Source organism: Mustela erminea, chromosome 9 (assembly GCF_009829155.1).
Source record: "Mustela erminea isolate mMusErm1 chromosome 9, mMusErm1.Pri, whole genome shotgun sequence".
Classification (NCBI taxonomy): domain Eukaryota; kingdom Metazoa; phylum Chordata; class Mammalia; order Carnivora; family Mustelidae; genus Mustela; species Mustela erminea.
The window spans coordinates 53503428-53516847 of NC_045622.1; the positions used below are offsets into that span (position 1 = coordinate 53503428).

General features: G+C 53.8%; 1 protein-coding gene across 1 annotated transcript in view; it reads left to right on the plus strand.

Moving 5' to 3' along the window:
• Positions 1–13015, plus strand: part of LOC116599737 (guanylate cyclase 2D-like) — a 34703-nt gene extending 21688 nt beyond the window's left edge. The window contains exons 14-18 of the mRNA XM_032359718.1: positions 5181–5355; positions 6352–6450; positions 7289–7383; positions 8714–8799; positions 12656–13015. Coding sequence (XP_032215609.1) covers positions 5181–5355; positions 6352–6450; positions 7289–7383; positions 8714–8799; positions 12656–12764 — 564 coding nt within the window. The 3' untranslated portion in view covers positions 12765–13015. The remainder of the gene's footprint in view (positions 1–5180; positions 5356–6351; positions 6451–7288; positions 7384–8713; positions 8800–12655) is intronic.
• The last annotated feature ends 405 nt before the right edge of the window (positions 13016–13420 follow it).

Below are 13420 nucleotides of genomic sequence, written 5' to 3' on the forward strand. Positions count from 1 at the left end.
TCTAGTCCCTGTGCATCTTTCCATCCTGGGTTTGAGTCCCAGCTTGGCCACCAGCATCTGTGTAGCTTAGGCAAATGGCTTCCCCTCTCTGGACTTCCATGTCCTCACCTATAAAACAGGAATGATGACTCCAACCCAGGGTGTTACAGATAATGGGTGGATCCTATCCCCCTTGAGGAAGTGCTGTGTAAACCGAGATTGTAGAATTGACTAGCGTCCTCTCCCTCCCTGTCTGCTGTGGGGACCCCACCCCAAACCTGCCCCTTATTCTCATGCAGTTGCTGGAGGTCTTGAGATGCTTTAGACACAGTGAGGAGGGTGGGGAGGGAGCTCCCCAGAAACCACCACACTCGGACTCCAGTTTTCTTTTGTGACCCACCAGTCCTCTTCCAGCCACAGCCCTCCAGACAGGCAGGGACAGGGGAGGGCCAGGCCCTGGGGCAGAAACCAGGATGGGCAAGAGGCCTGGGCAGGAAGTTTCAGAAGCGGTCTGCTGATAGCACTATGTACTGTATCCCAGGAGCAATAATTGCCAATACTTACTGAGTGCTTACTCTTTACAGGACTCTAGTCTGAGTGCTTTATATGTACTAATCCATTTAACTATCCTAACAATCTGTGAGGTAGGTAATGGTGCCCTCATGTAGAGAGGAAGAAATGGGTGTTTAGGGGACTTATCTAATTACAAATTTCCAATGGGATGTAGAGCTGAGAGTTGAACTTAGACATCCTGATCCTGAGAACCCCCTCCAGGGGGCTCACCATCCTCATGTCATGGAAAACCTCAGGAAAAAGCCACAGGTTCATAGTGGCCCACAAAACCCTCCAGTATCTGGCCCTACTTACCTCCCCAATGGTATCCCTGGCCATGCCACACAGACCTCTGCATTCCTCACACGTGCTTTGCTCTCAGGGCCACCAGGCCTTTGCATATGTGGTTGCCTCCTCCTCAGACCCTGCTCTCCCTCCTCCTTACCTGGCTCCCTCCTACTCCTCCATCCCGCTTCAGGTTAGCCTCCTTCCCCTCCCAGACATGGTTAGGAGCTCCTGGGCGGTGCTCTCATGACTACCCCCGGACAGCACAGCCACACTTCATGGTTCTAAATCGCTCTGTCTCCAGTGCTTGGCAATGTCCAGCACACCATAGGTCCTTCGGAAATAGATACGGACTGAGTGAGGAGCACGCTGAAGCCCAGAGAGGAAAGTGACTTGCCCAAGGTCACACAGCCGGCATGTGGTAGAGCCAGGAATCTGCAATGCCTACCACCACTTTCAGGCTCTGTTCACACTGAGCCTCAGACAACTGAGCCACCAACTTTCCAAGGACACAGTGTCCCTCCTGCTCCCCATTCAAGAGCCCGCACTCCTTCCCCAGACCCAGGTTCGGAGGTCTTGTCTCTCACGCTGGCTGAGTTTCCCTCTTGCTTCCAGAGCCGCGCTGGCCCCATGGGCCCCAGGAAAAGATTCCTCATCTCTCATCTCATCTTGCTGAGCCCCGCAGCTTTGATGTGCCCTGAGTCACCCCTGGCTTGTCTCTTCCTCTCCTGCTAATCTTTTCTCACACATGTGTCCCTCCCAGCTCTGAATCATGCTTTCTGGTCTCCTCTGAACTCTGGCCAAGAGGTCTGCATCTTTCTGGCAGAATGAAATGAAATAAAACAAGGCCCGCGCACCCCTCCAGATGTGGGGAAACAGGCAGCCTGTTCCTGACGATGTGCGAGTGCTTCTCTCATCACTCCCGCCATTCGCCTCGGTTTCCCCTCCGTCCCCAGCAGGATCTGGTTACTGCTCTTTAATCCGGTCTGGGTTGGGAGGCAGCCAGGCGATCATTTCCCGGTTCCGTGGGGGTCTGAGACTCCCTGCCAGCGCACACTGAATGAACACTTTGTGGACATGGCTCCAATGTGGAGCCCACGTGGGCTGCCGGAGTGGAGAGGACTTACTCCAGCCGCTCAGCCCCAGTGGGTGAGACTGGCCTTGGCCATGCTGCCAAGAGATCCTGGGCAAATCGCTTGACCTCTCTGAGTCTCGCACTCCCATTTGTAAAACAGAGGTGAAGTGCATGTGGCTTAGATGGTTTTGCCCATCAAGCCATGTGAGAGGAAGTGCTATTGTTCCTCTATTCACCAGCTCGATGCCGATGCCGCTGAGCACCACCATGAGGGGGTGCTGAGGCCTCCCTCTGTAAGCACAGAACAGGGCAAGGGTCAGGGGTGGGGCCCAGAGCTAGGTAAACATCTACAGAGGACTGGCCCAACCTGGGGACTATCACAGGGGATTTCATGAGTCCTTGCAATGGCCTGCAGAGGCCATTATCCCTTCAGATGTAACCCAAGTTCAGAGAGGTAAGTAACTAGCCTAAGGTCACACAGCAAGTCAGTGGTGGAGTTGGATTTCACAGCCATGTTTGCTAGTGTGGAATCCTTTGCCCTCACTTCTCCTCTGGCTCCGTCCTCCCATCTGCAAAAGGACTGCACCTGTGTATACCCTTGCTTGCAGCTGAGTGCCGACGATCATAGGAGTCTTTGAGTGATCGTCATCATGGGTTCAAGGTCCTAGAGAGTGGGACCTTTCTGTCCCTGGAGTTGTAGGGGTGATTATTAGTGACACCAAACTCTCCCAGCTCAGGTGGAAGGCAGACAGAAGGCTGGAGGTCAGTGTAACAGCTTAGAGAAACCACCATGCCCCTCTCCACCAGTCTGGACCTTAGGCAACACAACCGAGGCAGTGCTGGGTCCCCAGAGCAGGCGTACTGTCCCTGAGTTGCAGCTGTACGCTTGGTGGCTAGAAGTGGGGCCTACAAGCTATAGGTCTCCGGGGCTGCCTCTGGGAGGCCAGTCTGACCTACACGCACATGCTGACTGTGTGCAGGGCAGTAGCAGAGGAAAACCCCACACAGCAGGCACACTCCCCGAAATAGAGAGGGAAAGGGCCCGAACCCAGGGTATCAAGAGGCAGCACAGCATATAGGCTCTGGAGCTGCACTGACCAAGTTCAAATCTGTACTATGTGATGTTGGCAAGTGACTTAAATCTCTGACTCACTGCTCCCCTGTAAAATGGTAGAATTCTTGCCATGGACGGTCTAATGCATTGATATTTTTGAAGGGTTTGGAATAGCATCTGGCATGTCATAGCTGCTCTCCAAGGACTTGAGCATTTAGTCCTTCTTCCAACCTTGCCAGGCAGACCACGGGTCCTCTCTCCTGTGGGAAGAAGTGGGTGGGCAGAGGGATAGCCAGGGCTCACTCATAACTTTCCCTCCCAGGGCATGGGGTGGGAGGTCTTTCTTGTCTGTGGAAATGTATAAAGAGGGGAGTAGCCATGTCCTTGACCCCTGCCACATTCACCGCCAGCCCACCAGGGCTGGGTGGACGTCAGCAGGTGATGTGGAGGGGAGGAGGAGCTCCCAGGGAGCTTCCCAGCAGGGAAACAGGTGACCTGGAAGATCTTTCGGACTGGACGAAGTGGCAGCTGGGCTGAGGGTGGGCTTGGATCTCAGCAAACAGGGACTGAGAGAGAACATTTGAGGCAGAAAGGCCAGGCCATCAAGCAAGCACTGAGGGTCTCTGCAGACCGCAGGAAGGTTCCTATTGATGGAAGCATGGGCAACCAGGAGCAACGGTTAGGAATTGTCTGGAAATTCTGCAAATCATGGAATCCCTAACTGCCAGCCCACTGGGAGCAAATTTAAGTATCTAAATAGCATGTGGCATGATTAGGGCAGACCACTGCCTGGTGTTGGGGTAGAGAGAGCCTGGGTGAGGGAGAAACAAAGGTAGTTGGGCAGGGTCCATAGCAAATGTGGGAGAGATTTAATGAATTATAGCGCCCCCTAGGGGCAGGGGACGTATTATTATTATTATTGCCCACCAAGGTGCTGAGGGAGAGCAGATGTGGGGGGCCAGAAGGACAGCTCTGCTCCCCAGGTCCCGATGTGCCAGCATTTGCTTGCTGCAGAAGATGCAGTGCAGGAGCTGGAGAGGGAAAGACTTGGTGGAGGGGTAGCCTAGCCAGGGGCAGAGCAGAAGGCCACAGTACACATCTGTGTCTAAATCAGAGTTACTTGGAGGAGAAGCAGCCACCTCTAGAAGAGGGACTTTCCTATCAAGAGGTGCAAGTAGGCCAGGCCAGGCATCGAGGAAGAAGGTGGGTGGACTTTAAAGCACCTCCGAGTTCTGGGATCCTGGGATTCTTTCATCTCCCACACCATCAGCCAAGGAAGTGATGATGGTGGTGGTGGTAGAGACAGAGATGTCCATCCATTGAGCAGCTCTAATAAGCCTTGTTCCTTTAAAACAATTTTTTTTGGGGGGAGGGGTGCCTGGGTGGTTCAGTTGATTAAGCGTCTGCCTTTGGTGCGGGTCATGATCTCAGGGTCTGGGATCGAGCCCCACACCTGTCAAGCAGGGAACCTGCTTCTCACTTCTCCTTTGCAACTCCCCACAGCTTGTGCTCTCTCTCTCAGATAAGTAAAATCTTTTTAAAAAAATTATCTTAGGTCCCATACAGTGTAATATTAGTTTCAGGTGTAGAATTTAGTAATTCAACAGTTATGTTCAACACCTGGTGCTCATCACAGGTACCCTCCTTGCTCCCCATCCCCTGTCTCATCCATCCCTCCCCCACCTCCCTTCTGCTAACCAGAGCCTAGTTCTTTCAATACTCTATCTTTAACGTGCATTCCACCTTAGAGGAAACTGAGGCTTGCATAGGTGAAGTGGTCCGTCCAAGGTAAATGGCAGAGCAGGATTGGACCCACATCTATATGATTCCCAAACCTACATTTTTTCTAGTACACCTTGGAAGACAGACCAGGGGTACTTATTTTCCAAAGCCCTCCAGGGTGCATCCAATATGCACACGCTCCTCTCCAAATGAAGTCCTGATACGTCACCTTGCGTTGTGCAGACAGGGGTGCCCAGGTCTTGCCGCTAAGGAGGGTGGGTGGGGAGGAACCACAGAGGCACCATCAACTGCAATTCAGACCAAGGTGATCAAGAAGTGTGCAGATCTGACCGTTGCTAGGGCACCTGGAATGGAGGTCCTGACAGAGACAACACCGTTGGGCTGGAGACTTGAAGGGTGGGTCAGGGCTTCCCAAGAAGAGTCTTGTGCGGGCTCTGGGACAGTCCAGCAGGGCGGGCTCTTGCACTGGGGTGTGAAGGCTGTGGCTTCTAGGTGGAGACCATCGGGGATGCCTACATGGTGGCCTCAGGCCTGCCGCGGCGCAACGGGAGTCGGCACGCGGCTGAGATTGCCAACATGTCCCTGGATATCCTCAGCTCTGTGAGAGGCTTCCGCATGAAGCATGCACCCGACGTGCCCATTTACATCCGCGCTGGCCTTCACTCAGGTACAAATGGGGGGCCGTGGGGGTGACGGGCTAGGGGGCATGGGCTGGTGTGCTTCTGGGATTCTGCAATTCTAAAGTTCTGGGATAGAAAATTTGACATTCCTCTTTTTCTTCTGTTATTTGAAGGTTCTGAGATGTTTTAAGTCAAAGAATCTGTGATGCTCAATTTCATTCATATATATAAACACACACACACACACACACACACACACATTGTCTCAGCCTCTGTCAGAGTCATCTGAGGCCATCCAGAGGAGCTGAGAGTCTGATGGAAGAGGCAGGACAGACACCTTCTGTGATTATGCAAGCAATAAAATGTTCGCTGGGATGGATCTAGGAGAGACCACAGGGTCTCTAACACCTACTTCTCAGGCCCCCACCCCTTCCTCCCTCCATGGTTTCCCCTGTAGGATAAAGTCCAAATTCCTGACACCCCCCTCCATAGTCTCCCAGGCCCTTTGCTATTCCGTCCAACCTCAACTCCCATTATTTCCCACTTGGCCCTCCAACCACACCCAGCTGCTGCCGCTTCCCATAGACACGTGGACTTTGTCTCTGTGCCTTGGCATCTGCCATTCCCTGCCCACTCATTCTCTTGTCCTCTAAGACACAGCTCACGCACTACCTCCTGTGCTGGATCCTCTGTGCTGGATCAGACCACTCTTTCTGGGCTGGCACAGTTCTGATCCTTCCATCGGACAATACTGATCACAGCTTACACAACCCCCCCACCCTGCCCAACCAGGCTGGGAGCTCCCCAGGAACAAAAACTGGCTCTGACTTATCTGTGTTCCCCTACCCCCTGGCACAGATATCATCTCCTCTCTGGGTATGGTCGGAGATTCCATAGAGCTTCATCTTCACCCCCAGCTGGAGCCCAGGAAGTGGGGTAGAGACAGTAGGGCTGGGGGTCATGGGGGGAAGGGCAAGACTGTGATGGGAACCTCTCTTGGGTCTAGGACTTCCCGGAATTCACTGGGTACATTTGAGTTTCAGGACCCTGTGTGGCAGGGGTCGTCGGTCTCACCATGCCCCGGTACTGCCTCTTTGGTGATACTGTTAACACTGCATCCCGGATGGAGTCCACAGGGCTGCGTGAGTGTTGGATATTTCTGTCTTGACTGACTGAGGACTCTGAACAACATTTGCAGCCTGGCTGTTTGAAACAGAGCTTAGCAACCAAACCACCACCTGGTGGCAGCGTACCTTAGTTGTCAGTGAAACAACTCTATGGAGATAATGTATTTCACTGGATCTTTTAACTTTCCATGGGGATTTTGTGATGATCTCATAAGAGAAGACAATGACTTGAGAGGGAGGAAGCCTGGGTCCTAGCCCAAATCTGTCACTGCCTTGCTTGATATCCTCGAGGAAAATACTCTTCCTCTAGGTCTTGGTTTCCACGTCTTTACAAGGAGGAGATCCCTCTCAATTTTTAAATGCCATTTTAGGCCCTTGTTGACAGGAGAAGCCACTCTGATGGCTTGGTTAGAGCAGGTGCAAAAGTTGGAGTCCTAGGACCTCAGCCTTTGGCTGTAGAAGTCACGTGTTCCCTAATGTCATTTGGTACACATCCTGAATGACTAGATATGTGGGCCTTAGTGGGGAGTCCTGCTCTTAAAATAAAAATAACTGCTTATCTGCTCTGACTCAGCTTTTACAAACTTCCCTGTAAGTGAAAATTATGTTCCTAGGGGTTCTGACTTCATCTTAAGTTCCTCTAAGCCCTCAATCTATGCAATTTGCCTTTCCTCAAGGCCTCTATTTTAGTGACCAACAGGCTACCAGAGGGACATAAAGGTCAGGTGAAGGGTGTCGTCTAAATCAGAATTTTACATTATTGGCTGGAACTGGGGCTGTTACTGGTCTTGATGATATTCCCGAACACTAGGGATGCTGCTTCCAGGTGGTGACTTGTGACCTTTCTTGTCAGCATACAGAATTCACGTCAGTAGAAGCACAGTCCAGACACTGCTCAGCCTGGACGAAGGCTACAGAATTGACATCAGAGGCCAGACTGAGCTAAAGGTAAGGGAACTTTCTTTCCTGGAATTGATGGACCCCCCCCCCCCACCACCATTCCAGTTTCTGTGGGCAGCAGGCAAGATTCTTACTCATTTGACTGACATAGAAGGAAATGCCTGTCTGTAGTTGAGGATGGAGCTGATCACCATTGTCCCAGCAATCATGAAAGAAGGATCAATGTTCCCATTTTATAGTTGAGGAAATGAAATTTGGCGAAGTGATGCGTCTGCAGTCAGGTAGGTGGCATCCCACTGCTGATGGCTCTAAGGCCCACACTTTCTCCATAATATCCTCAGGTTCCTACTCATCCCTCAGGACCCTAGAGCACATCTCACCTCCCATGGAAGCCTGCCCCGACCCGGGGACACCCAGCTTCCCTTTCCCCGGCTGTGGCTAGCCTGCCTTCTCTGTGCACCCACCCTTCCCACGACCGCCCTCTGCTGCTGCAGGGGTGATACCAGGGGATCCCTGCCCACGAGCACCTCTGCATTCTTTTTTGAAATGTTAACATTCAATAAATATAATGCTTTAGTTTTCCCACGAGTGAGTGACTTTTCTTTCTACCCTACTTCCTTGGGTACAGTCAGGGGCTGGTGGTAAGACCAGGATGGCCTAGACATTTAAAGGCCCAGAACCATGACAGGAGCCTAGAAATTGTGTGCTCCGTGGAATTGACTTCATCCCACTGTGAAATGTCACAGCAGGAGGGTGCAGCAAATTGTCCACGGTCACACAGCCTGTGAGGGCTGGCTTGTGTGCAATCCTTTACTCTGGAGGTTATGGAAGCATGAGCTAGAATAAGGCTTGTTTGTGGGGTGGGCATGAGATGTCCTGAGGAACAGAGGATTCTGATGCTGGAGGGGAATGCAGAGAGGGGTCGGGGAGGGCAGCCCACCAATCAGACCTTCTTCAAGATGGCCTGGGGGCTCCACAGGGCAATACCCATCCCTGGACCCAGAGCCCCTAATGCCTCCTCTACTCCTAAGTTCCAGGCAGCCGTACCCCTATCCCAGTCAAGGGGTCCTGCAACAGTTGGGGAAAATCACAGATTGTAGCATCTTGGGATCTTAGCATGCCAGATCTGCTGGTCATAGAATTCATGATTTATTATTATTCAGTTACTTCTCTAACAGAACAACAACTCATGAGGTATTGAGGAACAGACAGGTGAAGTAAGTTGGCCCAAGTCACACAGCTAGCCGGGGAAGGAGCCAGGATTTGGACCCAGACAGTCTGGCAGAGGCTGCTCTGCACTGGAGCTGTTCGCAGCTGTGCCCTTTCCTCTGGCCTTGCCTGAGAAGCTGTGCTCAATCCCCTTTCCTCTCTCCTCCAGGGGAAGGGCGTAGAGGAGACCTACTGGCTGGTGGGGAAGGCAGGCTTCCCCGGGGCCCTCCCCACACCTCTGGACATCAAACCTGGGTGAGTAAGAGGAATTTCCCCCAAAGCTCAGCCTCTTTTGTTTGAAGTTGGGTTTGTTCTTTTTCTGATTATAAGAGTATCACCTGCCCAATGTAGAAAACTGGGAAAATACAGAATTCTTTAGCGATGAAGGAGTCCCCTGTTCCCACTGCTGAGAGAGGGCCTATTGCTGCCACGTGGGTTGTGGTTGAGGTCTTGCTGCCTGGCTGGTCTTTCATTCTGCATTGGGTCAGAGCACGTCACAGAGACACGTCCCTCGCGACGGCGTCGGTTTTGCCTCGCAGAGCTGCGGCAACCTCGCTCTTGCGGCCGCGCATGCGCAGTCTTCCCTTCCTGAGCCAGGTCCCCGTGACGCGCTGATAACAAGTGACGGGGCGTTTGTCGCCGTTCAGACTATTTCTGCAGATGAGGAATTTATAGATCAAAGGACACGCACGCTTTAGAGCGCTGGTGCCTGCCTGGTAGTTTGGCTCTTCCCTTTGTCGTCTGTCCTGTGTGACCCTGTGTCCTTCCCCGAGGGATACAGGCCGGCTGGTGGAGGGAGGGAAAGCTGTTCTGCTGCGATGTGTTCTTCTCAAGCAGCAGACAGTCCAGTCCACAGAGGGCCCAGAGCAGAGTGGCCGGGTGTCGCCAGTGGCCAAAAATGACAGTTTCCTAGAGATGAGAAGGTCCTGGGGTCCACAGGCTCATTGCAGTTGTGGAGGCTGAGCTCCACTAGAGTTTTCTGTCATCAGAACTTCTGACTGGTTCTCCTCAACTCTTCCAGGGCACCCCCCCACCACCCACCCAAGGCTGCTCCCTCTTGAAGACAGGAAGTGTGCAGGATACACATGGGCTTCTGGGGAAAAGACTAGCCTGACTGGTGGGGTAGGGACTATGGGCAGGGAGCTGCTCACAGAGGCCATTTCCTCTCCATCTGCCATCTGGGGGCTCCAAGGGCATCTCAAGTGCCTCCCCCTGACACAGAGTGGGGTCCAGCCCAGCAGGGCCAGTGAAGGGCGGCGGGCCCACACCAGTGTACAGGCCAGGTTGTAGGACACACAGGGCTCCCTTTTTATAAGGCCACTCCAGCCTCCTGGGTGCAGAAACAGCTTCTGCTCTCAGAAAGGCCTCCACGCAGCCCAGAGTCCTCCTGCTTCACAGTGTCTGTGGGGACACTTTGCTGGGGCAGCCATGTGGGGTGAGGAACACAGGTGGCCCCGGGGCCTTTCCCGGGGCTGAGAGCCACAGCACCTTGGCTCACCCATCTGCAGGAGAACAGCTATGGCCCTTTGTGTCCCTTCCTTGTCCACCAAGGTCCTCTGCTCCAGCCCGCCTCTGTTGCCCCTCCAAGAGCAGGCCTCGGTCTCCCAGCCTTCCAGGTCCCACCCCCACAGGGAGCCGCACTTCTCAGAAGGCCTGTCAGCTCATGGTGACTTCACTTCCTCACCCACCACTCCCTGCCCAGCCCCCGCAGTCTGACTTTCACCCCCACGCACGCAGAAGACTCCGTGCAGGTCACTGATGACCTCCATCCGTGTCTCTAGATCTGCGGGCCAGTTTTGGTTCTCAACCCGACCCACAGCTGGAGCAGCATTTCCCCTTTGCCCTCCCTCTTCCCAGAAATATGCCCCAGGCCTCCCAGCTGGGCTCCTTCCTCTCCAACTCACCCTCCTCAGGCTCCACGTCAGCCAGCCCCATGCCTCTCCCGTGAAATGCGGGGATTCCCTTCTCACCCAGACGCTGATGATGTCTATCATGCGCCTCGGCCTGACCTCCCCTCCAGAGCTCCAAGCTATGGAGCGCTCATTGTCCCTCAACAGATCCTTTCGGAAGCTCCACCTGGCAGCCTGGTCCTCCTCCAGGGCTCTCTCCTCGTGGGTGGCCTCACCGCCCTCCGTCTGAAAGGTGGAGGATGCCGTCCAGGAGTCCCCCAGCGGCTCCTCTCCCACCCCCTGAGGGCTCCACCTGGGCACCTGTCTCCTGCCCTCTGCAGGGGTGCCTCGCCACTCCCCTATCCACTGTGCCTCTCCACCCAGCACCTGGCAGCCCCAGCGAGGTCTGAAGGACAACACGAACACGATCCATAGGAAAGTCCCACAGTTAACACCCTCTGGGTCTCCCTATTACTCTGAGGCTCAAGCCCAAACTCTTCCCTCGTGCCCTGGAGGCCTGCTCCTTGGGGCCTGGGCCGGCCCCTGGACTGGCCACCTTCCACTGCACACCACTGGCTTGGGACCTCCTTGCTGTTACCTTAAAACACCCTGAACGTCTTTCTGACTCAGAGCCTCTGTGCCTGCTATCCAGGCGCCCTGGCCCATTCCCGTCCTGTCCCCAGGGCCTCAGCTCTGACGCAGCTCCTTCGGCAGGCCGCTCTGATGCCACGCACTAAAGGAAACCCTGCTGTCACCTCCTTCCCATCTCCCAGCATTGCATCCCCACAGCACTTGCTGCTTCCTGATGCTTCTTTTTGAGTTCTTTATGGAACTTTCCCCTGCTTACATAAGCTCCAGGAGATCTGGCTGGCGGATACACCACAGGTCTTTCAGTGCCAGGAGCCCAGGGAAGGGGGGCTCGCAAGCTCCCGCTGGCTCCCATCAGGCCCTGGCCCACCCCATTGGAGGAGCGGGAATAGCAGGTCTGGCAACCATTTGTCATCCCGAGCTTGTCAGCTGATGACTTTTCCACTCCCGGATGGAAACTTTAGAAAGTGCCAGAAACGTTTTCATCTTCTTGGCTCAGGGAGGAGAGAGAGCTGAGATGAGTCGCAGGGAGTTCTACCTGACTTGGGAGCCTCCCAGGCCTTAAGGCAGGCAGGGGAGAATCAACACCCACCTCACCCACGGGCTCTGTCCTAGCACGTGGACACACGTGGGCCCACAAACGTAAGTGTGCCTACATGTGTGCACACCCACATTACCTCCGTCGTGGGCATCAGATACACGCATGCATGGAAAGGCCACCACGTGCCCCTCTGCTTGTCTGGAGATGAGATCACAGACAGACCAGCAGATACGCACACACCCCCGCACGCACGTGTGTGCACACGCACACCCAAAATCTCTACAGGAAGAGCTTAGGGGGACTTGTCTTGGAGTTGTGGCTATAAGGCAGTTATGAAATTTGAAGTTGTTACTTGAAGTATATGCTATAACATGATTTTCTTTAAAGTCAAGTTTTCTAAAGATGCTTTTATCCTCCCTTTCTGTATTTACCACACCTGCAGAAGTTATTAATCGTTATTTATTTGGGGATATTTGGGGAAGCTGGTGAAGATCAGGGGAAGGGGACACAACCAAAAAAGCAGGGCTCGCAGAAGTGCCTTCCATCTCATGTCACAGAAACACTCCACGGAATGCTCCCTTCTCTTCCTTCTACCCCTGCCAGTCGGGCTCAAAAGTGTCCCCTGCCAGGTTGATGTGAGGCCCTGGCTGTCACTCAGAGCCTTGCTCTCTTCTCCAAGCAAAGGCCATAACCCTAACCCACCCTCCTCCAGGCATATAAGGGAAGCAAATAAGAAAATGAAGGTGTGTGCAGGCGGGGGGCCAGAGTCCCTATCCCAGATATGCCTCATACTCCAAGAACCCCTCAGCCCACAGCATTCTGACTTCCTGGCAACCATCTGGAGCAGGGGATGGACGTGGAGCCTGCTCCCCACCTCCTGGGAGGCTGCTGGACATGAAGCTGTGCATGCACACGAGTCTATGACATTGCCCCTCTCCGAGCCTGGTCTGGGGATGCCCATGGCGGGGCTGCCACAAGGAGCAGAACAAGCCCAAGAAGCAGAAGGGGCTCCTCACGAGCACCTGGGGGCTCAAAATGTCCACCCCTATTCTGGGTGGTGGTCTTATTATTCTTGTTTCTCCTTTTCTCCTAGAGATCCCTGGCAGGACCTCATCAACCAAGAAATCAGGGTGGCCTTTGGCAAAGCACGCCAGAGCATGGCCAGGCCCGGGAGCTCGGGGAAAGCCTTCGCTGGGCCCTAAGTAGGAGGACAGAGTGGAGCAGGGTCCTGTGCCAGTCCAGAAACTCTTTGCCTAGATACCCCTCAATCGTCTCCCTGCTCTAGTCTCCACAAAGAATTCTCTAGAATTCTCTCGCTGAGCAACCGGGCAGCCATCAGGGTCCTCGTTACTAAGTGCCCTAGAGCGATATTAATTGATGCATTCCAGTATGAATCCTGTGGGTAAACTTGCCCCTTGACACAAAAACAATAAAAATAGAATTATTCCCTCCCTTTCAGGCAGTGCTTTGTTCCTGACTAATCGTTTTGACTCTGAGAGCTTGTTATCACAGGGCTCATTATTCCTCACATCCAGAACACTGTTCCCACTGGAAGGCTGAAGTGCCTGCGTCCAGAGGCCGGAGGCCATGTACCCCAGGGGCACAGCTTTCACAGGGGAAAGCACGATGGAGTTAGAGCCAGGCAGATGAGAGCCCCCGACTGAGAGGGACTGCCTCCTGACGGCACTTCACGTTTCCAAGACTGTTGGTCCTCTCTAAAATGGCTGTTGATGAGGCCATGTAAGCCCTATTTATGAAACCCTGTAAGTGCGCTGCTTCCTTCCCTGCCTCTCCCATCCTAACCAGCCTCACCCTCTGGGTATCTGTGAGCACTGTGCCGGGAGTCCAGGTCTCAGGC